The 26,375-nt window shown below is 41.9% G+C and overlaps 2 protein-coding genes across 17 annotated transcripts in view; one reads left to right on the top strand and one right to left on the bottom strand.

Annotated features, from left to right (window-relative positions):
* The window catches only part of LSM14A (LSM14A mRNA processing body assembly factor), a 31,620-nt gene extending 10,467 nt beyond the window's left edge, over positions 1 to 21,153 (bottom strand). For 3 of the 8 annotated variants that reach the window (XM_037877776.2, XM_043526029.1, XM_043526031.1), the window contains exons 1-5: positions 20,637 to 20,997; positions 7,041 to 7,204; positions 5,221 to 5,353; positions 2,814 to 2,933; positions 221 to 397 (exon numbers count right to left, since the gene is read on the bottom strand). In XM_037877776.2, the coding sequence (XP_037733704.1) occupies positions 221 to 397; positions 2,814 to 2,933; positions 5,221 to 5,353; positions 7,041 to 7,204; positions 20,637 to 20,757 (715 nt within the window). In that variant the 5' untranslated portion in view covers positions 20,758 to 20,997. Of the gene's footprint in view, positions 1 to 220; positions 398 to 2,813; positions 2,937 to 5,220; positions 5,354 to 7,040; positions 7,205 to 20,636 lie in introns of all 8 variants that reach the window. The other 5 variants (XM_007058640.4, XM_027821116.3, XM_027821115.3 and 2 more) reach the window with 5 other exon arrangements.
* A 3,454-nt stretch (positions 21,154 to 24,607) lies between these two features.
* LOC102945492 (transcription initiation factor TFIID subunit 4) overlaps positions 24,608 to 26,375 on the top strand; it is a 196,298-nt gene continuing 194,530 nt past the window's right edge. For 3 of the 9 annotated variants that reach the window (XR_005222310.2, XR_006285122.1, XM_037878202.2), the window contains exon 1: positions 24,608 to 26,356. Coding sequence is in view for 7 of the 9 variants with exons in the window: in XM_037878202.2 (XP_037734130.1) it covers positions 25,033 to 26,356 (1,324 nt within the window). In the remaining 2 variants the exon portion in view is untranslated. The remainder of the gene's footprint in view (positions 26,357 to 26,375) is intronic. The other 6 variants (XM_037878200.2, XM_037878199.2, XM_037878205.2 and 3 more) reach the window with 4 other exon arrangements.

Here is a 26,375-nt window from a genome sequence, read left to right as displayed (position 1 = left end):
AATGATGGAAATATGTTTTTTAATTTAAGAAAAATTAAACAAGCTAAGATCACTAGAATTCACTGGGTAAAATAGATGAGATTTCAGACCTGCATTGGCACATCAACTACCATTATGCAGTATGAACAAAAAACCCTAAAAACCTCACTTAAAAGGAATGCATAACCCATACAAAGGAGAAAGCACAAGGCAGGTAAAAGGAAAATATCTGAAGTTCTACCTCGTCTGTGCTCCTGATTCTCTAAAGATTTTTGGCTACCAGATGCGAAAGGTCTGGCTGGTACAGGACTCCTTCTCCCAACAGGTGCTGGAGCAGGTAAATGGGCTGAAGCTGTTTGTACTGCTTGTTCCATGGTTGGGCTCTTTCTCAAATGGTCTGTCTGAGGACTTGAACGACCTAAAATGTAACCAGGGAAATTTCTTATCTACAAAATTTTATTTGTGGATCTCAAGTCAACCAATCTAGACTGAAGGGGTTATCTGCCTTACCAGTCAAGACAGCTGTGTCCAAAGAGGAAATAAATATTTCTGCACCCTCAGATCCACTAATCCAGACTGAAGAGATATATAGCAATTCCCCTTCCCCCAGTCTAAAAGAAAAAAAACGGGTAGGACAATTAATTCCTACCAACCCAGCCAGGAGTATTCTAGCTATGGAATGGAATTTTCTGATGTTTGGGAGGTAAGAAGCACTACAAATACTCTTCCTTCTTCCTTTCTGTGAAGAGTAGAAGGTAACTGTCCTCCCAATGGCAGAGCTGTACATATATATATAAAAATAATTAATTTAGTGTATTGCTGTGTGAATGTTCCACAAATTAACAAACAGCAATGGCTAGTGCCAGCTATAATGCAGGCAGATATGCTGTGTAAGCTTCTTCACAGAGTTCTGTTCATACACTTCAATCCTGATTTGCAACACACCTGCTACTGCAGCCATAGGCATCTCCTGAATAGACACACCCAGCCACGCACTAAACTGCACAATAGCATGAGTGTTGTTGACAAATTTCTGCTAGAAAAAGGAAAAACAAACCTCACTTGTGATTCAGATTCCAAGAGATTAAAGATAGTGAACCAACGCACTGCCCCCTTTCCTCACTTTTTTAAAATTAAGCCACAACCTAGCCTGGGATCTGAAACAAGGAATGAATGCCAAACAGGTGCCAAGTCTTGCCGATGCCTGACTGGAAGGTTTAGGCAGGTAAGGCCTTCAACCCAAGACTACATCTTACACGCTAGTTCTAAAGACCATATAATTTTAAATTTATCCATAGAAAAACCCCAATAGTTAAGTCTGAATGTTCAACACACTTTCCCAGTTATTGCAACATCATTTCCACTAATATAACAACTTTGGTAATTGATTCTATTATGGACCCTGAAAAAGAAGGATCTGTTAGTCTCTGATCACAAAGTTTACCTAAACCTTGACAGAAAATAAACCTATTAACAAAGTTAAATATTTTTTCATCTTTTAATAACTGGAGGATCGAAGGGAAACAAAATGAAGACCAGTATTTTTTGTTTTAAAAGAAAAAAAAAAAAGTCTGCTGTTCAGTTTTTCCTCACCACCCTAATGCCATTAATAAAGGCTATTTTCAGGAGTCTTTACTCCTGAACTTTTCGTTTTTTAAGTATGCCATAGAGATTTGGCCAGGCAACTTACATTACTGCTGGGTTCAATGGCTTAACCCCCACATGCCACTTTAAAAAGCAGATGTTGTAAGGAGTGTTTTAAGCAAGACATGAAAAGTAATTCTATTCTACTACATGCTTATAAGGCCTCAGCTGGAATATTGTATCTGGTTCTGGGTACCACATTTCAGGAAAGATGTGGACAAACTGGAGAAAGTCTAGAGGAGAGCAACAAAAACAATTAAAGGTCTAAAAAACAGGACTTACGAGGCAAGATTTGAAAAAAAAAAATAGGTTTGTTTAGTCTGGAAAAGAGAAGATGGGGAGCAGAGGAGGGAGAGAGAACAGTTTTCAAATACATAAAAGGCTGTTACAAGGAGAAGGGTGAAAAATTGTTCTCATTAACCTCTGAGATTAGGACAAGAAGCAACAGGCTTAAATTGCAGCAAGGGTGGTTTAGGTTTGGACATTAGGAAAAACTTCCAGTCAGGGTAGCTAAGTACTGGAACAAACTGCCTAGGGAGGCTGTGGTATCTCCTTCATTGGAGGTTTTTAAGAACAGGTTAGACAAACACTATCAGAAATGGTTTAGGTGCAGGGGACAGATGACCAACCGAGGTCCTTCCCAGTCCTACACTTCTATGATTCTGTGTTTGGAATGTGGTAATGATATTGACAATAGAACTGAATAGCTCCAAGGATATTAAGAAAAGCATTACATAAGGAATAAAGGCTTCACAACAGGGTCAAACAGAATTTTAGAAGTCCCTCAGCACATATACATTGGAGAAGTTAATGTTTATCATGCTATCTATGAAATTAATCAAGGAATTCCCCAAAAACAATTACAAAATTTCATGTTAACTACATCCAATGTTTATTTTAACAATCTGAACTAAGCAGTTTAACTTTTTTTGTAGAAGAAACTCTCTGGGTGATGACCAGTGCTATAAGTGCTGCATAAATACATGCAATGCAGCAAGTTAAGGAACAAAGAGAACACCCTTTTCTTGCTTGCCTTGGCCAGAGACACTTTGTTATGGAATATATTTTAGCTGTTGTGATTCATAAACAATTACATACTCATTCATTCCATTTTAACTGGGGCAGATGACAATAACTGAGCTTTTAACTGTGTTTAGTAAGAAAGATAAGTTAGTCACTCAAGAACTTACCTTGAGATAGCTGTGTTTTTAGTGATCTTGCATCTGTTGCGAAGACAGAACCAACTGCACTGCTTTGGGATAAGCTAGCACTAGCTGAAGTTTCTGTTCCAAAAGATGTCAAGGAACCCCCTGCTTTGAAGAAAATAAGAGAGCTGTAAAGATTTAAAATTGGTTTCAATTATTCTGTTTTGTGGGTATCATGTCATTTTTTTTTTTTAATTAGGACAAGTCACTTAGTCCTCAGTGCTTTGTTAATCATCCTAGAATACTACTGAAATAGACAGAAATTGCACTTTTAAAAAACCTCTTCAACAGATAACTGCATGACTTCATGTAATGCAACTTGCCCTGTAAATCTGCACTGCTTAGGAGAGCTAACAAGGTTAAGATTTAGTAACAAATTGCAATGGACATCTCATCATGATTAGGTAGCCTAAGGAATCCTACTGACATACAAAATTATGATGCTGGGACAGTAAGCATCAGTGACAGAAGCTTGGCAGATAATGAAATACTTTTTCTGATAATCTGTGTTGTAATTCAACATTTCCATCTCGCTGATGGACTACAGTCTAATGGATAGTAGTTCTTAAACATCCCTGAGTTCTTAAACGTCACAACCTTTCTGCAACAGTCTCCCTTTTATAAATGGGCACACTATAAGCTAGTGCAAGAAAGGCTGAAGCACAATTTTACCTTGAGAAGTGACTACAGAAGTGACTACTGATTTGAAAATATTCAAATGCATAAGAGACTGCAGAGCCTAAGTCCCATTTTCAAAAATGAAACGGTATGTTCTCACACATAGGGAGATAATGTAATAAGCAGTTATGCTTCTTTAATGATAAACTTATCCTTTTTACTCCTATTCATCCTGTGGAGTAACAGCAACTAAGGGGGAAAGCTGGATTCTGTTCTTTCTTCTACATTAAAAAAAGTTATTTACTAAATTCTAAACAGATGCATCTGTTAAAACCTATGGAAAGCAATGGGGTTACAAAGGTGTAAATGAAGAGTTAAATTTGCCTGCTAAACCTTTTTCTTACTGGTAATAATGGTTAAGAGGACACTTTAATCTCAGACCACAGGCTAAGTTTGTAGACCAGCAAGCAGCACCCAGAGGTCATTTTTACTCAGACTAAGCACATCTGATATGGAAGTTATTGACACACAAACAGATGCCACAATTCCATTTTACAGCCACTATAAAGTCCACTTCTATTTTTAAATGTGTTCATGGTGCTTTTTTAAAAAAAAAGCATCAAAAATAATCTTTACACATTTAATTTGTTGTCTTCCCACTCGGTGGTAAACTGTATTGGCACAAAACCCCTTTAGGAGAGAATGTTGATTGCCATACATTCTATAATGTGAGATACAAGGCCAGAGCCAGTTTCCTAGTGTATGTTTCATAAGGGTGCTTTTTCAAATACCCATAACATACTTTTCATGTGTATTAAATAGCACAAGTCTGATTAGAAAAGCCCCAAAATTATTTCTTGTACACAAGAATTAGATAAAAACTTTTTTTTTTTAAATAAATAAAGCATGTACTATTAAGAGGTAACAGAAAGATGTACCCTTATTCTCTTCTCCCACTTAGTTCTGGGCATGGCAGTTTTCACACTGAGGATTCTATGGGCTACCAAAAGTGTATTTTTCTATCCCACTAAGTTAGATATACCCTATGTTACAAAACAGTTTGCTCACACCCAAATGTAGCAAGACATCTAAGATCACCCACAAAATACATTCCTGGTCATTAACAAGGTTTATCTCTTCATATTAGTTTCTTTCAATAATCAAAATCAAATTCTGTAGATGAAAAAATGTAAGTATGCAAACTATGTTAAGTTCTGCTTCTGTTGTACACAGACCTCGTGTTTCTAGTCACCACTGCACGTCACAGTGTCAGCCCTCTAAATTGCACCGGCACTTGCATCCACAGCAGTACAACTACACTGGTGGCTAAAATCCCAGCATACACAAGGCCTTGCTCATTTCTTTTCTCAAAAATGAGGGCAGATTTTAGGATCCATTGAGACCCAGGCACTCAACTTGTAAAGATGAGCTGCAAAGGATTTTACAAAAATTGTTCTTGTGCCCCTTTTGCTTCTTTATAACATATGAAGCAGGCATAGAAGGAGTGCTTCTTTAAAGTTTATGTTTATATAGAGAGAGCATTTGCAATATCAACTGTGCTCTTCCCTAGTTTTACTAGAGGACATTGGTAGGGGAGGGAGTTTATCTCTGAGGATGTGCACTACTGGCTCTAACACCTTAAACGAAAGGGTTAGCTAAAAGGTCTGAGGGATACTTAAATCACAAACATTATACACTAGTCATCATTTCTATACATCTTCTGCATCTTAATTTTACAGGAAAATACAAAAAATATTAAAAAATAAAAACATACCAACTCCAACAGCACCAAACTGCTGCCCCACTAATGGACTTGGACTAAACTGACTGTATGCTGGCATCCTGCCGAAAGGACCATAGGATCCCACAGATTGGAATGAAGAAGTGGAAGAAGATCCTAGTGAAGACTGAAGAAAAATATTTATATAATACAGGGAATACAATACACTTTTGCAAGGCAAGGAGAAAATGTAGGACTAAACTGCTCACTACTGAACAGATACAAAGTCACTAAATTGTATATTAAAGTTTATAAAAATGTGAAACCTTACCATTTATAAAAGGAATACACATTGTTTAATATAGACCTTTCAAACTGACAGATATTGGAAACAGTAAAGAAAGCCTCAAAATACTGAAGTACCTGGATTATTCCACGTTAGAATTATTCCACAAGTAAGAATAAGTACATAGGCAACACTTTCACAAATATGCATACAATTTGGGGCATCACACATTTTACAGTGTTGTCAACTTGAGATTTCATCACAGAATTCATAATATTTGGTGTTTTCTTAAAGCCTTAGTTTCTGGACTCATGTGATTACAAAAGAATCTCAGCTTTCCTTAAAAAAAGTCTTCAGGGTTGCTTAAGTGTCTGTCTACACAGCAATAAATAACCCATGGCACAGAGTCTCAGAGTCCCCTGGTCAGTTGACTCAGACTCACGCTGCAGGACTAACAAAATTGCAGTGTAGACATTTGGGCCAGGGCTCCAGCTGAGCCCAAATCAATTGACCCAGTCCAGCTGCATCTATGCCATGGCTCTTTTATCACAGTGCAGACAAACCCAAAAACTCAGAAACTAGAAAGCAAACAAAACACCCAAAATGCATTATTATTATTATTATTATTATTATTATTTTTAAGTCTTGTGATCTTTTAGTGTCCAACTCATGTTTTTTAATGTCTGGCACTGGCAATATTGTAATTTCATAGCTTCTGAATAAGTTTGGCAGAAACACTTGGGCTAAGTTTAGTGGCAAGGGCTTTATTTGAGAATTGTGCCTTCTGGGCTAGTATGTGAACATTAAAATTGTGTCATTCAATATAAGGAGAATTAACCAAGTTACTTTTAATTCCCCACCCTCTCTGTCTACTATCAGAATGGCAATTCTAGAACATCCTAGCAACTATTAAGACATATAGCATGCACATATAGCTTTGCCTGTGAAGAGAGATTTGAGACACCAAGGGTGGTTGGCTCTCCCAAGCCACATGGAGACTACAAGATTGTGTGCGTGTCAGGAGAGGTGTGAAGGCAACTGGAGATGCACTGTTTTCCCTTCAAAGAATGACTACTTCCTTTTAAAATAGCTTCCCTTTAGCATGGAGACTTTTTTGATCTAGAACAAAATCAATATTATTTAATATACTTGCAGGACACAGAAATTTGAACATGCAAGCCAAGATTCTTAGAAGTGACCAGTGATTTTGGGTGCTGCTGTTTGTGTGTCCACCTTGACATACCTTAAGTACTGAGCACCACCCTCAAAAGTCAGACAGTTAAGGAGTCAAGTTACACACCCAAAAATTACTATTCACTTTTGCAAATCTTGGCCAGAGTGTCTAAAACACTGTTCTGTAGAGCAAACTTTCAGTTATTGTTTCCAAAGCATTAATTGCCACAATCATGGAAAGCAAATCTGTTTCCAAAAGAACAATTCTACAACTTTAGAATGCCCAGATCTTGGCAATGTGTGGTTCACAACACAAGGCAGTGTGAACAGTTTTATTCTTCAACATGTTTCTGGAAGATAACTGGACAGTATTAAATTACATCCTTGGATTGCAACAAACATATCTAAATCTTACTTGAACAATAGCAGGGTCCTGGGGCAGAGAACACTGTGGCTTTGGTGGCTCACAAACAGTAAGGTCTTTAATATCACTGCCACGGAATATAATATACTCAAAGACTTCATCGCGAGGTGGTATAGGACGATCTGTTGGTCTATCTTCTGTACCAAAGGAACGCACTGCAGGAGGGAAGGGGGAGGGAAAAAAAAAAAAAAAAAAAAAATCAGGTCAAGAGTTATGTTGTTTCAGACACCACAGTTTTATGAGATATTTATACATCCGTTCTGACAGAGCCAAAGGGAAAATTTGTATCACTGATTTTCACCTCCCGATAGACACCAAACACGCAAAACAGAGAAAATACTATTTAATATTCACTAGGGGCACCGTTTGTTGCCAACACACCAAAACACCCTACAACTAATACAAGAAAAAAATTGTTTATGACTTGCAAAAAACCCACTAGTTAAATTTAAAGATAGAAAGCTTCTTTGCCCTGTTCCACTTAGAGGTGAGTCACCACCTTTACCATCATTTGTTAACTGGAATAAGTTTTATTAGTTCTGGCATTAGCTACAGAAGTGTTCAGAGTAATAATCAATATAAGCCACAAGTGATAAACCTACTTTTGTCAGTCTAAGCTGTATGATGAATTGCTACTACAAAGGTTCCTTTTAATTTTTTTTTTTAAAAGGAGAAGCTTGCTGAAAAACAGGTGATCTAGACTGACCAGTCCTCGAAAGTAAATACCCACCACTAAAACAAACATTTTTATGCGGATATGCAACTAGATGAGACATCCTATGGAAGTGGCCCTGTTCTCAGAGACCTGAATTACCTTCTGGCAGTGGCATATGTTGATTTCTGGATTAACAGAATAGCAAATTAAATTATGCCCCTACTATTTCATTTAAGGATCACAAGGATAAACAAGACTGACCCAAAGTGATAAAGACAAGAATATTTTTCAATGAGAAAATCTTATTTCACACATAAATTATAAGCTCTGTAAAAAGGAGGTGAAAAATAAGAGTCCAGAATAGATGTAATGCATATACTATTTGCCTTGTAGATGAAGGTTTAACTAACTTATTCTAAACTCATACTCATGTAAATTTAGATTATACTGTTGATGAATTCATTGGGACAGGGCTACGTTCATAAATGTGGTATGTTTTGCACAAACACATTGAGTATTACTGTAATGTTAGTGTAAAAATTAGATTTTACATACCTAACTGAATTCCAAAAATTTTACAAGTCACCACTGCATTAACAGACTTCCTATTGGGTCCCTCGTTTCACCACGCATAGCCCCCCACCACATATTACTAACAGGCATGGTGCGTTATCAGTTCCTTCTGCCTTCAAACTTTGAGAGAAGATTGGAGGAGGGGAGGACACAAGGCAAAGTCTTATCTCCTTCCTCCTCTTCACATATTTCTTGAGCAGACAGTCTACCCTTGTTACCTTGGCTTCCTTACTTCTAACCTTTGTAATCTGGTTTTTGTCCTCCACTGAGACTGCTGTCATTAAGGTCCCTAGTGACTTCTTCCTAGTGAAGTCTAAGGGCCTCCTCTCTATTCGTCATCCCAGCACTGCCAGCTTCAAGTGCTCAGAAACTCTAATTCATACACTCCAAAAATTAATAGGTTGACAAAAAATAATGAAATTTTAAAATAGATTGTTTTATTTGCATTCTGGTTTTCAAGCAACTATGAAGTCTAGAAACTCTTTTAAATGAAAGCTGAGATTCTCTAGTAATCACATGGCTCTAGGAGCTGCGGCTTTAAGAAAAACACCAAATATTATTTTATTGCCAGTCTCACAATAAGAGCTACAAACTATCATCTTCACCATCACCAACCACACCATTCCTCCTTAACTTCCACCTCCCTTGGTTTTCACAGCTTTATGTTTGACTAGCTCTCCTTCTCATGGTCCTTCAGTATTTCCATCTTCTCTCCATTTCTAGTCTCCAGTGTACCACAGATTTTTGTCCTGCCCACCCATCCTCTCTTAGCCCCATGTCTACAACTTAAACTCAAGTCACCTACCCATCTTCAAAGAGCTTCAATTACAATAGTTATTTCTGCACCCAACCTCTCCCTATCCAGTTAGACCCCTGAGGCCTCTCACATAGCTCTTCTTGGAACTAGAAGACTTCTAGTAAATTGTAAAAGGAAAATTATGCCACTCCAAAAGCTATGCTGTTAGTCCTAGTATATTTATCTAGGCATTTTATAATTTAATTATTTGTTTCAGACAAATTTGCATGGAACTGAAATAAGGTTCACTGTTATGCAATTCCTATAAGCTTTTTTTTATTATTAATTTTAAGAGATGGTTCACACTTGCCATCCTCCTGTCCTGTGAGTGGTAGCTGAATTTTACTTTTTTGTTTGTTTGTTAGGAGCACTTGGATGTGCACACTCTCTGGTATGGATGATTTATTTAACCCAGTGGTTCCCAAACTTGTTCCGCCGCTTGTGCAGGGAAAGCCCCTGGCGGGCCAGGCCGGTTTGTTTACCTGCTGCATCCGCAGGTTCGGCCGATCGCGGCTCCCAGTGGCTGCGGTTCTCTGCTCCAGGCCAATGGGAGCTGCTGGAAGCGGCGGCCAGTATGTCCCTTGGCCTGCGCTGCTTGGCCGGCCTGGCCCGCCAGGGGCTTTCCCTGTACAAGTGGCGGAACAAGTTTGGGAACCACTAATTTAACCTATTCTATTTGCTAAGTACTTTCTCTCAAGACTTCAGTCGCAGAAAATGTCCCAAAAGTAAGCATGTTCTTAACGTCTTTTATTGTGAAAGCCAACATTAAAAAAAAAAAAAAAAAAAAAAAGCTAGCTTGTCTACTTTAATTATTCCCCAGCAACCCAGTAGACCAGAGATTCTCAGCACATAACCTATTACAAAATTCTGAATAAACCAATCTGAATGTCCTCTGCACGCCAAAGACATTGAGCTGGCTGGCTAATTTTAAAAATTGATCTGGATTAATAACTGTCCTGATGTCAGATTTTGATTCCACAATTTTCCATCATTTTAATGCAGCGAGCCGTGATCACCCACTTCAAATAGATTCTATTCCTGGGGGAATTCTGCACCATAAAATTAAAAATTCTGCACACTCTTAAAATTCTGTGTATTTTATTTGTCAAAATATAATCACACTAGTTTCAATTATTTCAGTAATTTATTTCAAAATACCTGTCAGCAAGTATGTCTGTAACAATACAGACAACGCAAAAGATTCAGAAAATGTTTTTTGACCAACAGACTCCTTACTAGGCATATACATACAGAACTCTAAACTACATTTAAACTACAACACAGAACCGTATTTCCTGCCCCCCTCAGAAGCAAAGGCTTGGAGAAGTCAGGGGTAAATGGAGGGACTGAAGGAGAGGGAAGGAGCCTGGGAGTAAATATGGAGGATTGTTGGGTATGGGTGGGAGAAATATGGAACAGGTTTTTTTGGTGGGCAGGGAGGAATTGTTAGGGAGCCTCTCCCATGCAGACTCTAGCTGACCCCAGTTTCTCCCATTCAGACAGGCACATCTGCCCCTGTCTCCATGTACCTCCACTGCCACTCAGACATCACTCTCCTCAACGCCATGTGGCCCTGTACCTCCTCCCCCATCCCCACGTGCCCCCACTCAGCCATCCTTCTTCCCCCATGTGGCTCTGCACTCCCTCCCTCCGTGGTCCCGTGCTTCCACTCCTATTCAGCCCCTGCCCCAGTCTGTCCTCTCCCAATAGCCCTTATGAACCCCAGACTGTGATGCCCCCCCGGGAGCCCAATGTGCTCCACACTGTCATGCTGTCCCCATATCCCGTCTCCTGACCAGGCCACACCGGCAGGGCATTGCAAGGAAGGCAACTCTTCTCTTTCCTACTGGCAGCTTGGGCATCTCCTGCCCCAGTAGCAGCTGCTCTGTTCTAGTGCCACAGCGGCCTCTGGTGGGCAAAAGGCGGAACTACAGCAGCTATCTAGTAGAAGTTATTTTCTGCGGGGGAAAAAAAAAAAAAATATGTGCAGCACATGAATTACATGCACACGCATTGGTGCGTAATTCCTCCAGGAGTAAGATTCAGGGCTAGTCCATCAGCCACTTCTTCCAGCTCTGAGCTCAGCCTACAAGCTTGTATTTGGGAACACTCATGCTGGATAAGTGATGGAAAGATTCCATAGCTTCTCTGAATAGCTTTTGATTTTGCCTTCTGTGGATTCCTGTTAAGATAAAAGCACATTACCACTGCATTAGTAGTGTCATTGGCTGTGATTTGCCAAGTCCACTGAAACCTCTTAATTGCTTTTGTGAGAAGCTTCCTTGCAGAATCTCCTTGAGTAAATTGATGCTATGTTTTAATGAGGTGTACTCCTCACATTCAGTGCAAACATCCACAAGTGGGAATCAAATGAGGAGAGACAATCCTCCTGGGAGTTCCAAATGTCACTGGAAAGCTGAGGGAACTATCCTTTTTCAGCCAGCCAGCCAGCCATGAGGTTGATGGTGACTGTGAAAGAATTTCTGAGTTTTTACAACAAAAGTTAGGACTCTTCAATGTTGCTACTTTCTATACAAGTTTTTAAAAGTATGCTGAACATCCAATGACAAGAATGTCTGGATGAAACAACATCTTAGGTTCTATGCGTAAATTTAAATGATTACAGCATTTAAATCTATCAAAAGATCAAACCATATTCCCTTCCACTTTAATAGTGGAAATTTAATTAATGACACATTTGATCTTGAAGTCATCTCCTTTTTGCTAATCCTCTTTTTAAAAAAACCAACACAACAAAAAACCCTGAGACCATCTTCATTCTCCAGACTTTCACTGTGCGTTATGTGTAAGCTGGCAAACTTTACGTGCCCTAAAAATAGGAAGCGGTGTATGTAAAAATCAGTTTCCCCTGCAAGCGACAATGTTCTTTCAAGCATCTGAATTTCTAAAATTATTGGATTTCTGGTAGCCCTATTTTGCAGATGACCTTTAGATAATAGGACTTCCACACGACAAAGTGTTTGCTTCTGAATGCTTGAGAGCCCTAATTAGAACTAAATATAATAGGAGTTGATTCAGTTGTGTAGACAACCAGATTAAGACATTGTGTTTCAGTAGCAAGAATAAGTGAGGAAATTGCTACTAAAGAACAAAACAAAAGATCTCAGAGAAGAGGTAAGCAGGGCATGCTAGAAAAGGGAGGGAAAGAAGAAAATGAGATGTTTTTGAGCAAGCACTACACAAAAAACACCAACCAAATTGTCCTGAAATAACTTGCATAAGAAAAAGGTCAGAAAACAGTTTCTGCCTGATTGTCCAGTCTCAGGGTTGGGTTATCCCCACTCTGCCGAACTGTTCATCCTCCCGCAACCTATCAATCTCAAAAGATTCATAGAGGCCCTGTGCCTCTGTACTACTTCAAGAGCTGTGCTTCCTCCTGGAGAGCTGCTAATGTCTCCTCTTCATCCTCTGTAATTAGTGAGCCTAAATAAACTGAATACTGATCAGTTCGAATAATTTATGCTGTGAATCCCCTATGGGAAGAGGGCATGATGATGTAGCAAAGGGGATCCATCCCCTGTCCCTGTTTCCTTCCTCATGCATACAGCCAGATCCTTGCAGATGTGCTTCTGTGGAATCAGGTGGAAGATACAACAGATCCAGTATTCTTCCCTTCCACTGACAAACAGAGGGGAGCCTCTGGCTTTTAGTTGGCAGGTTTCTTGAACAAAACTACCACCTTGTGTACACACACACACACACACACACACACAGAGTAAAAACTTAGGACACTGTCTTCCTCTCCCCATTTCTGTCTTTCATATCAGCCTTGCCTTGCAAATTTCAGACATGTTCAACTCTGCACATTCCCATCCCACCAGCTGTGGGATGGGGAAAAAAAGTTTCTATTTCCTCTATCCTACCATACACATCTTTAATAGGGAGCCTCTCTCTCTCCATATGGCACAAGTTTCATTATTCATTTAGAGTCTGCAAAGATTGTAAAAGTGTAACTAAACATAGTATTTCAAGTTCATAATGCATTTGTATTATGTTGCTGACTCTAAATATGGGCCTGTTTTCTCCTTATATATTTTGTTTATCAATGACTGAATAAAGCAGTGAGCTCATATTTATATAAGAGATTTAGGATTTTCTGGGTTATAAAATTTACATTTAAATTCTAGTCTCAACTGAAAACATTGCGTTTTAGATTTTTGCAATCCTAGCATATAAATATAGATTCCATAACACCAGAGAGCATTAACATTCACAGGGGTCTTTTTAGGGATGGTAAAACACAAACATGAAAAACTAACATTCCACGCAGAGGACAAAATTTATTTAATACAGAGCTATGGTGGACTTGTCTACATGATGCATTAGCGTGTGACATGCTGGTGCATCCTAACTATCTAAGTGGACCCTAACTGGTGCACACTAAAAGTTCCCTAGTGCGAGCTGATGTGGTCCTGTTTCAAACATTACTACATCAATGCACACTAGGGAACTTTTAGTGCATGCCAGCTGATGCACAATAAAATACCATTTAGACAAGCCCTGTCAGTGCTTCCCAAAAGAAGAATTTACCAATCAGTTCACATTGACGTAGGATATATCTACAGTAACTATTCTCAGCATCATTCCAACACACAAATCTAGGCTATTAGAATAGAGTAGGCCTTAGCTCACTTTGAACTGTATTGTTCATGACTACACTATAACACAAAACCTTAACTCCAAACTTCTCTATGGGAAAAGAGAGACACACACACACACTATCAGAGGCTCGTTCACCCGCACATCTACCAATGTGATATATGCCATCATGTGCCAGCAATGCCCCTTTGTCATGTACATTGGTCAAACTGGACAGTCTCTAGGTAAAAGAATAAATGGACACAAATCAGATGTCAAGAATTATAACATTCATAAACCAGTCGGAGAAAACTTCAATCTCTCTGGTCACGCGATTACAGACATGAAAGTTGTGATATTACAACAGAAAAACTTCAGAAACAGACTCCAAAGAGAGACTGCTGAATTGGAATTAATTTGCAAATTGGATGCAATTAACTTAGGCTTGAATAGAGATGGGAGTGGTTGAGTCATTATAAAAAGTAACCTATTTCCCCTTGTTTATTCCCCCCTCCCCCGGTTCCTCAGACGTTCTTGTTAAACTCTGGATTTGTGCTGGAAATGGCCCACCTTGATTATCATACACATTGTAAGGAGAGTGATCACTTTAGATAAGCTATTACCAGCAGGAGAGTGGGGTGGGGGGAGAGAAAACATTTTGTAGTGATAAACACCCATTTTTTCATGGTCTGTGTGTATAAAAACATCCTCACTGTATTTTCCACTTTATGCATCCGATGAAGTGAGCTGTAGCTCACGAAAGCTTTATGCTCAAATAAATTGGTTAGTCTCTAAGGTGCCACAAGTACTCCTTTTCTTTTTGCGAATACAGACTAACACGGCTGTTACTCTGAAATATGTTGCCAATATTACAGTTTAGGTTTTGCATTACAGTGCAATTATGTGGCACGTGTATTTGTTTTACTGCATACTTTGGATGTGTATGAGACTTATTTATAGAGGTGCAGTCTGTCAGTGAAAGTAATGAACATGAAGGGATTAATGTGTGTTGAAGGGGAAGCATGGTCTGGCAGACAGGACACCTGGGGTCTATCCGCTGTTCTACCATCGACTTGCTGTATGACTTTGGGCAAGCCACTTCCTTTCTTTGTGCCTCCATTTACCCTCCCAGGTTTTGTCCTGTCTATTCAGATAGAACTCTTTGGGGGCAGGGACCGTCTCTTACTGTGTTTTTGTACAGATCCTATCACAACGAGGCCCCTCAATCTCAGTTATGCTCTACTATAACACAAACAAAGATTTCCTCACTTTGAAGGGTTTGTCGTGCTGCCTTTAAGCAACTAGCTTTTAAAATGAAATTCTCTTTGGAAGATTAAATAGGTAACAGGATCTGAGTACACAGCAAAAAGACTAATAAAAAAGATGTACATTGTAATATCATCTTACTAGGAATTAGTCTTTGTTGAAGTTAGTTTTGTGTCACTAGAAAGATTAAATTGTAGAGTGCCAAAAGATAATTTGGGAGGAGCAGAACAGACTTAGAGCTCTCTACAACTTCTTTGCTGGAAGACATCACCTAAAGCTGATCCTGCCTCCAGAAGAGGATGCATTGCTTCACAGACAAACGTGGAATTAAAAGGAAACAGTCTGTAGACATGTGAAAAAGCAGCATGCCCTATTACCTTTGCCTAAGACTGGCTAGGAAGGCCATGGCAAATCCATTGACAATTCCTCCTGCCGATTTTTTATTATTTAAAAAGTGAACTAAAATGTCATTCACTTTTAATACCCCCAAATGGTCTCTACCTTAATGTGGGTTAAGGGGAACGCACAGAATTCATCCTATTTTTGAGTTAAATGCTGCAATCAGTTTATAGCAGGTTTCTTGTAGTTGAGGTATTGTTAGGCTTCACTTTTAATCCTACACCTAGTTTACAGTACCCCCTTAAAAATGGTTTAATGGACTGAAAAAAAGAAAGATTTATTTTTTTGGAGCCCAGTGTGACCGATTAAAAGCAAAATCTCTTGGTCATTATACAACACCATGTACAGTAACAACAGTCATCAAGAAGGAAGATTAACAAACTATAGCTTTGATCCTACCAAAATTATGCACATATCAGTGCAACTACTTGTGTATGAAGTTATCAATGTGGGCTCCTCACATGTGAGAAGAGATGTGCGTAAGTCTTTGTAGGATCAGAACCTAAATCTCTAAAACTGTAACTATAAGAGCAAAGCAGTAAGTATAAGACTAGAAAAAACTCCTCAGGTGAAGTACCTTATTCTAATTCTCAAGTCAGTGATCAGAAACTGTGGGCCAGTTCCTCAGTTGTGGCTGAGTAGCACTCTGAGCACTGAGGAAGAGAGGCAGTAAAAATGAGATGTTTGAGGTTCCTCTACCCTTGGTAAATTATTTTACCAAGTAAAATGGTCTATTACATTTCACTCTGAATACAAGATGTTTCATGCATACACATGTATCTAGCTTCCCTTCCCATTTTATTTCTTGAGTCAGCCAGTAAGATATTTCTAAATGTTTGTAAACTAAAAATAAATTGATTTTTATGAAGCTTAATAGTCTGCAGCAAGTTGGAAGCTGGTTTCTGAAGACTGACAACTGGAGGTGGTACTAGCATAGTGTGATCATAACAGGTTAGTAATGCCATAGAGACTAAGTGCAAGTACCTAGAATATATCATTAGAGGCAGTAGCCTCTGCATGGCTGAAGTTGCAACCAGATTTCATTACAAAACACTGTGGCTCAGAAATGCCGTTTAATCTGAAAATTCTCAGATTTACAGCATAATATTTTTGAGAAGAATATTTATCAAATATTGAGAAACAGGTAATCAGAAATTAGACAAAAGTATATTTTAAATTAGGCTATCATTTGTTTTCCTCTAGCTCAAACTGCTTTAAGCTTTCCTCATAGGTAAATCTCATGCACCAAACAGATTCTAACTAAGTAAAGTTTTGTTAGGTTTCAGAGTAGCAGCCGTGTTAGTCTGTATTCGCAAAAAGAAAAGGAGCACTTGTGGCACCTTAGAGACTAACCAATTTATTTGAGCATAAGCTTTCGTGAGCTACAGCTCCGATGCATCCGATGAAGTGAGCTGTAGCTCACGAAAGCTTATGCTCAAATAAATTGGTTTGTCTGTAAGGTGCCACAAGTACTCCTTTTCTTTTTTTGAAGTTCTGTTGTTTATCTTTTGGGGCCCAGTCCTGTTGCCACTGACTTCAATAGGAGTTTTCTACTATTACTTCAACAACAGCAGGATCAGGCACTATGTGAGGGAGTACGCTGCCCTCTACTGGCTAACTGCAGAATATGAAAACACCTTTATGTGCCAATAGCTACCAGAACTCTTCTTTTAACTCATGTGGTAGAGCCTGAGTTTTTGATAGCTAAAGGATCAGGGTTCTAGTTCTGACAGTGTGTTTTAGTATGGAGAGAAGACAATCTCTCCCTAGTTAAAGGTTGCAGTCTGTCCAATTCTCAACCCACACTGTTATTTTGGTTTAAGAATGGCTTATTTTGGTTTAGCTTAAACTAATTTCTAACTGACAAACAAAACTGAAATAAGAATATCCAATATAGCCTTTTTCACCAGTTTAAAACACTGAACAACGCAAACCAGTGCAACTTTCTTGGGTAGATGAGACTCAATCTAGATAAGATTAACATGGGGCTGGCTGGCTGGGATGACGCAACTGGAAGAAACATTTTATTCAGGCCGTCCATTTGCTTTTTTGGCCAGGATTTGCAACAAGGGGTTCCAGTTAAGAGTCCCGGCTGTTACCAGCTCAGGTAGCTGCTACTGCCAAGTAGGGATATAAATATTGTTAAAAAAGTTAACCGTTTAAATGATTAAAAATATATCGTTTAACTAGTTAACCAATTAAAGGGAGAGGGCCCAGGGCCAGGGTTAACAGTAAGACTAATACTTACCAGTTAACCATTTAATATTTTACACCCCTACTGCTAAGTCAGGTTTTTTACATCTGTGGATGATTATAAGGTTGCACCCATTTCTTTCAGATGTGGACCTTGCAACAATCATCTAGCACCTGTCACTTCAAGATTAGATGACTGCAACACATTTTAAAGAGGGCAAGTCTTAAAATCCATTCCAAAAATGCAGCTAGTCCAGAATTTAGCAGCCTGCTTGTTAACAGTATTTCTCTTTATGAGCATATTAACCTCAGGCTTCATGGCCTGTAAGGGCTCACACAGATTTTGATGTATAAAATCCTAAGTGGCCTCAGACCAACCCCTTTAAGAGACTGGCTTTCTCTCGGTAACATACTGTCACAGTTGAGGTCAGCAGACGTGCCCAAGTTGGAACCCCCTTAGTGAGAGAAGGTTGATAGATACCTGAGCCTTTGGAATTTGTTTCCTGCATTGCTACATAACTACATATTTGTTAACACTCAGGGTGTGCCACAAGGCCCAACTTTTCTCCCTCAACTATAAGGAGACAGGTAGGGATGGACAGCAGTGCTGTGGGCTTCTGGTGACGATTTGTGGAGTGTTTAATTGGTTAGATTTATATTTGATTCAATCTCAGGATAACCGACAGGTTTATTTCTAAAAGGTTGTGATGGGTGACAAGAACACTGGATGGGCATTCTATTTTTATTGCACAGTAAAAAAATCCAAGTAAATAAAGCTCAGAAGCAAAGTACAACTCAACATAAATATGGCAAAATCTGGACCATACTGAACATGTATAATCCTGTCAGATGTGCACTGAAAAAGCCATTATTAGTTTGGTCAGTACTGCTCACTCCTTTAACAATCCCTCCCACTCACAGCAGAAGTAAATATAGACTGTAGGCTCCCTGGGACAGAGACTATCTTGAGCCTTTATATGTGGAATCACAGTCTAGGAGTCCTTAGGTGCCACTGCAGTATAAATAACTTACATCTATTTAATCTTTCACTTACTGCAATCTTAGCTGTTACTTTTAATGAACAGATTAATTCAATGTGATATTAAATTGATGGCATCCCTTTAGGTGGAAAAAAGGTTTACCTGTTTAACATCATGAACTACGGTATTTTATAGAAACTTTGGCCCCAATTCTGCATACTCTTATACATATGCTTGAAGTTCAACATGTGTTGCATGTATATACGGCATTGCGACTATTTTTCTTTGCACATTAGCTATTTAGAGCTCTGTTTTGCATGACCTGTTGTCTAATGTGAACTTTCACCAAAGCCAATGTACTACTGTAAGAAACTGAGTAGACAAACGTATAACATTTAATAAGTGGCCTTTAATCCAATGACATAACACTGAAGACAAAGGATAGTACATACTTCAGAGGGCAACACATGCCACAAAAAAATATATGTTTTCCAAACCTTTTATGTTGTCTGGATTACATAGGAAGCTATTTTTCTCTTGGTCTAACAGGGAAAAAGTTCTCCCTGTCATTTAATTTGTATTATTTAAACAAGATTTTCAAGAGATGTAGTTCATACAAAAACTATAGCAAAATACATTTGTATTTTAAAGCACATAGTACACGCTGAAAGAGACCAACCTCAATTTTCTACCTGCATAAATTCATTTTTTGAGACTGACGTTCTGTGTTCAGGGAGCTCCGTATGAAACAGACCACCACCACCACACCTGGCAAGTCCCATCACAGATGCTTCCTTCTCACTGTGGGCACTAAAATCCATGGACTCCAGACATCCCCCACACTGCCTAAAGCCCTCTATTCTCTCACACATCATCAATACAAGTGCCCTACATACTGCCAAAGGATTCTGCTACACTTGGCATCATTGTTTTCCCCTCCTCAACCTTGACTCTCCATGGCAGATGAGGCTACACCAAAATGACAAGTACAATATAAGAATGTGTCTGTATATATAAAAAGACCTGAAAGAGAGCTCTGTGGAAACTGAAAGTTTCTCTCTTTCATCACCAGAAGCTGGTCCAATAAAAAGTATTACAGTACCTCACCCTCCTTGTCTTTCTTTATAAGCTAGAGAACAAAATGACCCACAGTCCAGTTCACCTTGCTGGTAAACATACACACAGTGCCAATCTCAGCATCAATAATCTACAGGTTCCCCTTCTAGAAGATCTCAACCCTTTCCCCCCACCCTCACCCAGTCAGCAATGCATGAAGTTCTGCATCAAAGGTATATAGGAAGACTTTATCCATTAGTGGAGGATACAGGCCCTTAAGCCTTTGGTCCCTTTAACCTTTAGCTAAAGCCCTGGTGGAATACTTAGTGCCGATGTACAGGCTTCCTTTATGCATATCATTAATACTATCCTCCCAATCTTCCTTGTGCTCTTATCCTGGACTCTTTGTTCACAATATACAGGTCCACTTAATAGCCAATTTCCTCTGCCTTCTCCCTAATTCAGGGCTAGCCCAACAACACTGTAGGCTTCCTCAGAGAAGAGAATCCCTGCTCCGTTTCTCACCAAACACCAGTTCTGCGTCACTAGCACACACATTACAAAAGCTGCTCTCCGAGTTCCCGCACCACCACTGCCCCTCACCCAGTCCCACTCCACAGTGAAGTTATTGGTCCTAGTGGCCCCACAGCGCATCTCCCTTTCTCTGCGTCCCCCATGGCCTCAGTCCGGGCCAGCTCTACAGAGAGCTCTGCTAACAGTGGGCCGGAGCCCTCGTAGCAACTTTTGAATCTGATCCCCGACTGCCCCCCAGCTCCTGCCTCCTCACCCGAACCCTCCGCCACTGGGGGCGCTGCACCGACAGGGAACGAGGCTGCAGCGCCCCCCAGGCCCCTGCTCCACTTCCCTCGGCGGCCCCTCACCTTTGGCCAGTGCCACTGTGGAGTCCCGGTCCTTTCATAGCGTCAAGCGGGCCGCCGCTCTGCGCTCCTCCCGCTCGTTAGCCAGCGCCACGGTGGAGTTCTGTGTGGCCCGTCTCCCCCCACCCGTAGCGCACCGGGACTCCCGAGGCCGCGGCCGTCCGCTCGCCATCCCCCCCCGGAGCCCCTTACCCTTGGCCAGCGCCACGGTGGAGTTCTCGGTGTCGATGGTGTACAGGATCCCTTCATAGCGGATCTCGGCCTTGGAGATGAGGCTGATCTTGCTGCCGATGTAGGGCGTCCCCCCGCTCATGGCGCCGGCTCCCCGGACAGGGACCCCCTTGCCGAGCGCTCCTGAGGCTGGACACGGACGGCTACGCGAACCCCCTCACAGTCCGAGCGGGCACTCTACCTCTCTGGGTTTAGGCGCGAGCGCGTGTTGATCGTTCAGCAACCGCTCCCCCTACGCAGACCCCTCAGCACAACCCCTGTCGAAAGCAGTCCAAAGCTACCAACATGGCCGCCGCCTTCATCTTCCCTCAGAGCCGCCCCCTCTCCGTCCCAGGCCGCGAAATGGATGCCGGGAACAGAGCGATCTCGCGATAGCCGCGGCCTCACAGGTGCGGAGGGAGGGATGAGGCGGGAGAAGCTGCTGGGGTTGGGAGAAGAGGGGCTGAAGAGAGGAAAGTGGGATAGAGAGGAAGGGGTTTATTGAGAGGTGTAATGAACGGATTGTGCTTATAAAGTGTAGAGTCCGCCATGCATTAGACTATAAATACACCTTTCTGTGCACATATGGCATGTGTCCTACTGCACACGCTGCATGGCACTTTGTTTGAGTGGCCTTCAATGACATCATTTGCAATTTCATTTCACTTACATCACTCCTGAGCGTGTTTGTCTGCCACGCTGGAGGCGTGTCACACGTTGTCTTTTAGCCCGTGGGGAAAAAAACAAAAAACCACTGTGTGAAATACTTTGGCTTTGCTGAGAGACAAGCCACCGGCCATGAAATGCCACACACACATATTTTAATAAGCAATGGTTTAGGCCCTAGGCTTGCAGTCAGTATTCATGCTGGAGTTCTGCCTAGGCACCTGGGTGGGGATGTGTGGTTCTCATTCCAGGATTAGGGCCTTGGTTCTCTCACATATGATGTGTTAACCTGAACAAGTTAAAAGGAAACACCAACCAGTTTGTTCAACAGCATGAACATTTTTAAATACTTTTCCATATTTATAAACTTTGAAATGTATTTGAAAATAAAGTTGACAGTGACAGGAATAACTATTACATAAAATTAGTCCAACATATACACAAATCATATGTGCTTCATTACAAGTCTTTTAGATGTCTGGCTAATTTTATGAAGTGCAGACCCCAAGGACCAATCCTGTAAACACTTATACACGTACTTAACTTTATATATGTGAATAAGCACTTTGACATCAACGTGACTGCTTGTGTGACTAAAATTAAGAATGTGCATAAATGTTTGTAGGTTTGGACCCAAATATGCAATTGTATCACATTTTGTACAATAAGATATAGCTTACATGTATTATATTGTCATAAAAAGGATAAAGTGGATCAGTTAAGTGGAGGCAGAAAATTAAATTAATGTTTTACAGATTACCCACTCACACATATACTTTAAACCTTTAATTAAAACTGGTTCCTTTTTTTTTTTAAAGCTCTAAAAATTCACATAAACAAATTGTGATTTGCAACCCTCTGTATTGACACTTATGGCTTATTTTGGTTTAGTTTAACCCAATTTCTAAGGGGTTGTCTACACACTGTTTTTGTACTGCTTTAACTATATTGGTTTAGATGCAGATGTAGTTAGTGGTACAAACCCTTAGTTTGGATGCAGTTATACTGCTATTAACATGCTTTTACTAGTATAGCTTATTCTGCATGTTAAGTTATACCAGTATAAGCAGCTTAATAATGTTATAACAGTATGCACACACTGTGTTGTACTGATTTAAATACATTGATAAGAAATCATGCCCCTAAGTGAAATAATTCAATATAAAAATAAATCAGTCTAAAAACTGCGGTTAAACCAGGCCTAATTGATTTAACTATACTGAAACAAGTCTGGTTTAAACTGAAATAAGAGTGTCCACAAGAACCTTTTGCACCAGTTTAATTAAATCAATTTAAAATCACACCTTTAGTTAAACTAGGGTGAGAGAACGGATGGAGCCTTAGGGCTTGTTTACACTGGCAATTTACAGCAGTGCAACTTTCTCACTCAGGGAGGTGAGGACAAATATTCCCATTCCTGTGCTTGGGAAGTAGACTGCCTCACCCAGACAAGAACCCTTTCCAGATTAAAAAATGTCTATATAAAATATTAATTGTCTTATTTTTTCAATATGAAGAAAAGGCCGATACCTGCCTCCTTCCATCATAAACTATTGCAAAAGTCCTTACCTCCTTCCAACACCCCCCCCCCCCCATGAGCTTTTTGATAAAGGCCCTGATCCTGCAAACACCTATGAATGTGCGTAAAGTCCGTGGGACTGCTAGGCTGGCAGTTGAACTTTGCCTGGCTTCACAAGATCTATCAGAGTAGGGCAGTTAAAGTATAATTATTATATAATTTAAATTGTTATTTAAAATCTATTGTAGTAACATCTAGAGGCCTCAGCCAAGCTGGTCCCCCTTGTGCTTGGATCGATATAGCGAAAATGGGTACCTGCCTCAAAAGTCTTGCATTCCAAAAGACAAGGCATAACATGTGGATGAGAAAAACAAGTGGATTAAGGTAAGGCAGAGGAGATGGGTTAACAAGAATGTGATTTCTTTCTCTCTCTTTTAGAACTTTTCTTTTCTAGAAGTTGGCAATGAGGAGAGACCAACCTGCCAACAGCCCCCAAATCCTGCTCTATGGGATTACAGAAAGAGGGGAATGTGCCAACCCAAAGATTCCCCTTCTTAGTTATCCCAATGTGATTATATCCCTGAATTTCTTTCCCATTATCCTCCTAGCATCCTCCCTTTTGTGTTCTCACACTTCTCTGGAAAAAGACCCAGAGAGCTCCCTGGGCTCTCCCCACTGTCAGAAGGATCTTCCCCTTGTGCATCAGGAGGCTAAGTTGCCTTGTGAAATACAATAATATAAGTGAAAGAAAAACTGTTAATTTATGGAACTATTTGTTGTGAATAAGAAGATTTTGCTGCTTGTTTTCAGCATTCAGAGTCTACAAAGAGAAACTGACCTGTCCTCACCAGAAGTGCTTCTACGAACTTGAGGGGCTGTGCTGTGAACTCTAAACCTGGCTCACATCTGGGCCTTTCACCCCGGGCGGGTGGGGGTCTCCAGCGGGGAGCCCAGCCAGCACTGGGGCTCTCAGCTCCACACGGATTTCACTGCCAGGAGCCTGGCTGCCACTGGCTCCTTGCTGCCCCCCATCTTGGGGAGCCCCAGGGGGCAGCTGGGCTCCCAGTGGGGATCCACGAGTCTGGAGCACTGTGAGGAGTCGAGAGCCCGGGCAATAGCTGGATTCACAGCTGGCACCCCCACCTGCCCAGGGGTGACAGCCCCAGCTGTGAGCGGAGTTTGGGGTTCACGGTAGGGCACCTACCAGCCTTTCTCGTCAATTTCAGAGCTCCAAAGTGGCGATGTGAATAGAGACTGGGAGTGGCTAAGTCATTATGCAAGGTAACCTATTTCCCCTTGTTTTTTTCTACCCCCCCCCTCCTCAGACGTTCTTGTTAAACCCTGGATTTGTGCTGGAAATGGCCCTCCTTGATTATCATACACATTGTAAGGAGAGTGGTCACTTTAGATAAGCTATTGCCAGCAGGAGAGTGGGGTGGGGAGAGGTATTTTTTCAAGCTTTGTGTGTATAAAAGATCTTTTACACTTTCCACAGTACGCATCCGATGAAGTGAGCTGTAGCTCACAAAAGCTTATGCTCAAATAAATTGGTTAGTCTCTAAGGTGCCACAAGTACTCCTTTTCTTTTTGCAAATACAGACTAACACGGCTGTTACTCTGAAACCTGTTGCCTTAAGTACACCTGCATGAGCCCCATGCCTCTCATGGAGGTGGAGTTATGTCAGTGCAATAGGGCACTTACATCGGCTGCAGCAAGGCTGGAATGTAGACACTGGTGTAATTAGATTGACATACGCTGGCTTACATAGATCTAACTTTGTTGTGTAGACCTGGTGCTTTGTACAGGGCCATGAATGAGCTGGCCTAGCTGGTGAGGCGCGCTGCAAACTTTGGTGGCAGGCGCAAGCCCCCAGTGGGTGGGGTGACACCATGGAGTGCCACAGAAATCTGCAGATGGAGGGTGCAACCACAGTGACCAGAACCTGCCCAGCCTACAGGTAAACCCCCCAGTGACCCACACAGAGAGCCGAAGAGGCAGGCAGCAAGTGAGAGCGAGAGGAGCCAAGGCTGCAGCACAAAGCGACTCGAACTCCTCTGCCCTCTCTCCTTCCCTCAGCCAGGCTCGGCCCCTCTAAGCGGGGGGAGGAGGCCGACCCCTCCCAGAATGCCTTGCGCTCGGCGGAAGCCGGGCGCGTCCGTGAGCTGAGCGGCCGGTTCGCAGCTCGGCGCAAGATGGCGGCGGGCGCCTCGGACCCCCTGGAAGAGATGCTGCTCTTCTCTGAAGAGGTGGACGAGAAGGCGGTCAGCGACCTGGTGGGCTCCCTGGAATCGCAGCTGGCCGGCGGGCGGGGCTCCGCCGAGGGCCCCCCCCCTAACAGCAGCCCCCCATCCCACCAGCAGCAAGAGCACCAGGGGACCCTGGTGGAGGGCGGCAGCCCAGTCCAGCAGCAGCAGCAGCAAGGGCATCCTGCTCCTCCTCCTCTCCCCGGGGCAGGGGAGGCAGCCAGGTGTCCAAGTGCCGTGGGCAGCCCAACCCCAGCCCAGGGGACACCCCCAGCCTTGTCCGCCCCAGCGGCGGCGGCCGGGCGGGGAGCGAGTGTAAACAGTAGTAGCATGCAGCAGTCACATGGAGCAGCTCCTCTCAGCATCACCCCGAGTCCACCTGCTGCCCCTGTCTCACTGCAAGCCGCTGCCCCACCTCCGCCTGCTGGCGCCCCAGCACAGCCTGTCAACAACCACGTGGATGTCAATGCCACTGCTCCCGCTGCTGGCAGTGGTGCCCGGGAAGCGGAGAGTCCCAGACCTGGGTGTAGTCCTCCTGCAGCAGCCGCTGGTGCGGTGAACAGTGTGTTGCTGGTTAACTCCGAGGCCGCCACTGCTGGGGGGTCGCCTGAGGCTGCCGGTGCTGTCACTCCAGCAGCCGCAGCAAGTCGGGAACTTTCAAGGGCGGTAATGCTGGGTAGTACAGCTGCTGCTGCTCCTCCTCCTGCTGCTGCTCTCTCTCTTCTCCAGAGACCTGCACTGCATACTATTCCTGTCGCTGCCCACAGTGCGAATGGCACTTCCTCCAGCCTTCCTGTGGTTGTCACTCAGAGCCTAAAGGCTGGTTGTGCCCCAGCAGCAATAACACAAGTTGTCAACCATCAGAATCCGTCTGTCGGCCACAACAAACCAGAATCCTCCACAGCACAGACTAAACTCCTCACACACAATCCTGCAGTAAATGCACTCAGTAACTCTACCAGTTCTGTTCCTACAATGAATCTTGTCACCCATCCAGCCCAAAGTTCAGTAGCCAAGTGTGCCCCTGTAGTGTCCAGCACCATCACCCTCAATGCTATATCTAAACCCACAGTAAATATTATAGGGCCACCTGGCTCTGCCGTTGGTGTAGCCAAATCAGCCACTGCTGTACCTGTCGTCTCTGCAGTCCCCCAGTCGCTGTCACCCAGGCCTGCATTAGGCACTGCTCAGAGAATAGTTGCACCACAATTGATTGTTAGACCGCCTCAGCAGACTACAATCCAGTTGCCTCCAGGTTTTACTATACCACCTGGTAAGTGGAAATTACAGGC

This window comes from Chelonia mydas, chromosome 12 (assembly GCF_015237465.2).
Source record: "Chelonia mydas isolate rCheMyd1 chromosome 12, rCheMyd1.pri.v2, whole genome shotgun sequence".
NCBI classification, from domain to species: domain Eukaryota; kingdom Metazoa; phylum Chordata; order Testudines; family Cheloniidae; genus Chelonia; species Chelonia mydas.
Note: the sequence above shows the minus strand (reverse complement) of the source record. Positions and strands in the feature narration are given on the sequence as shown.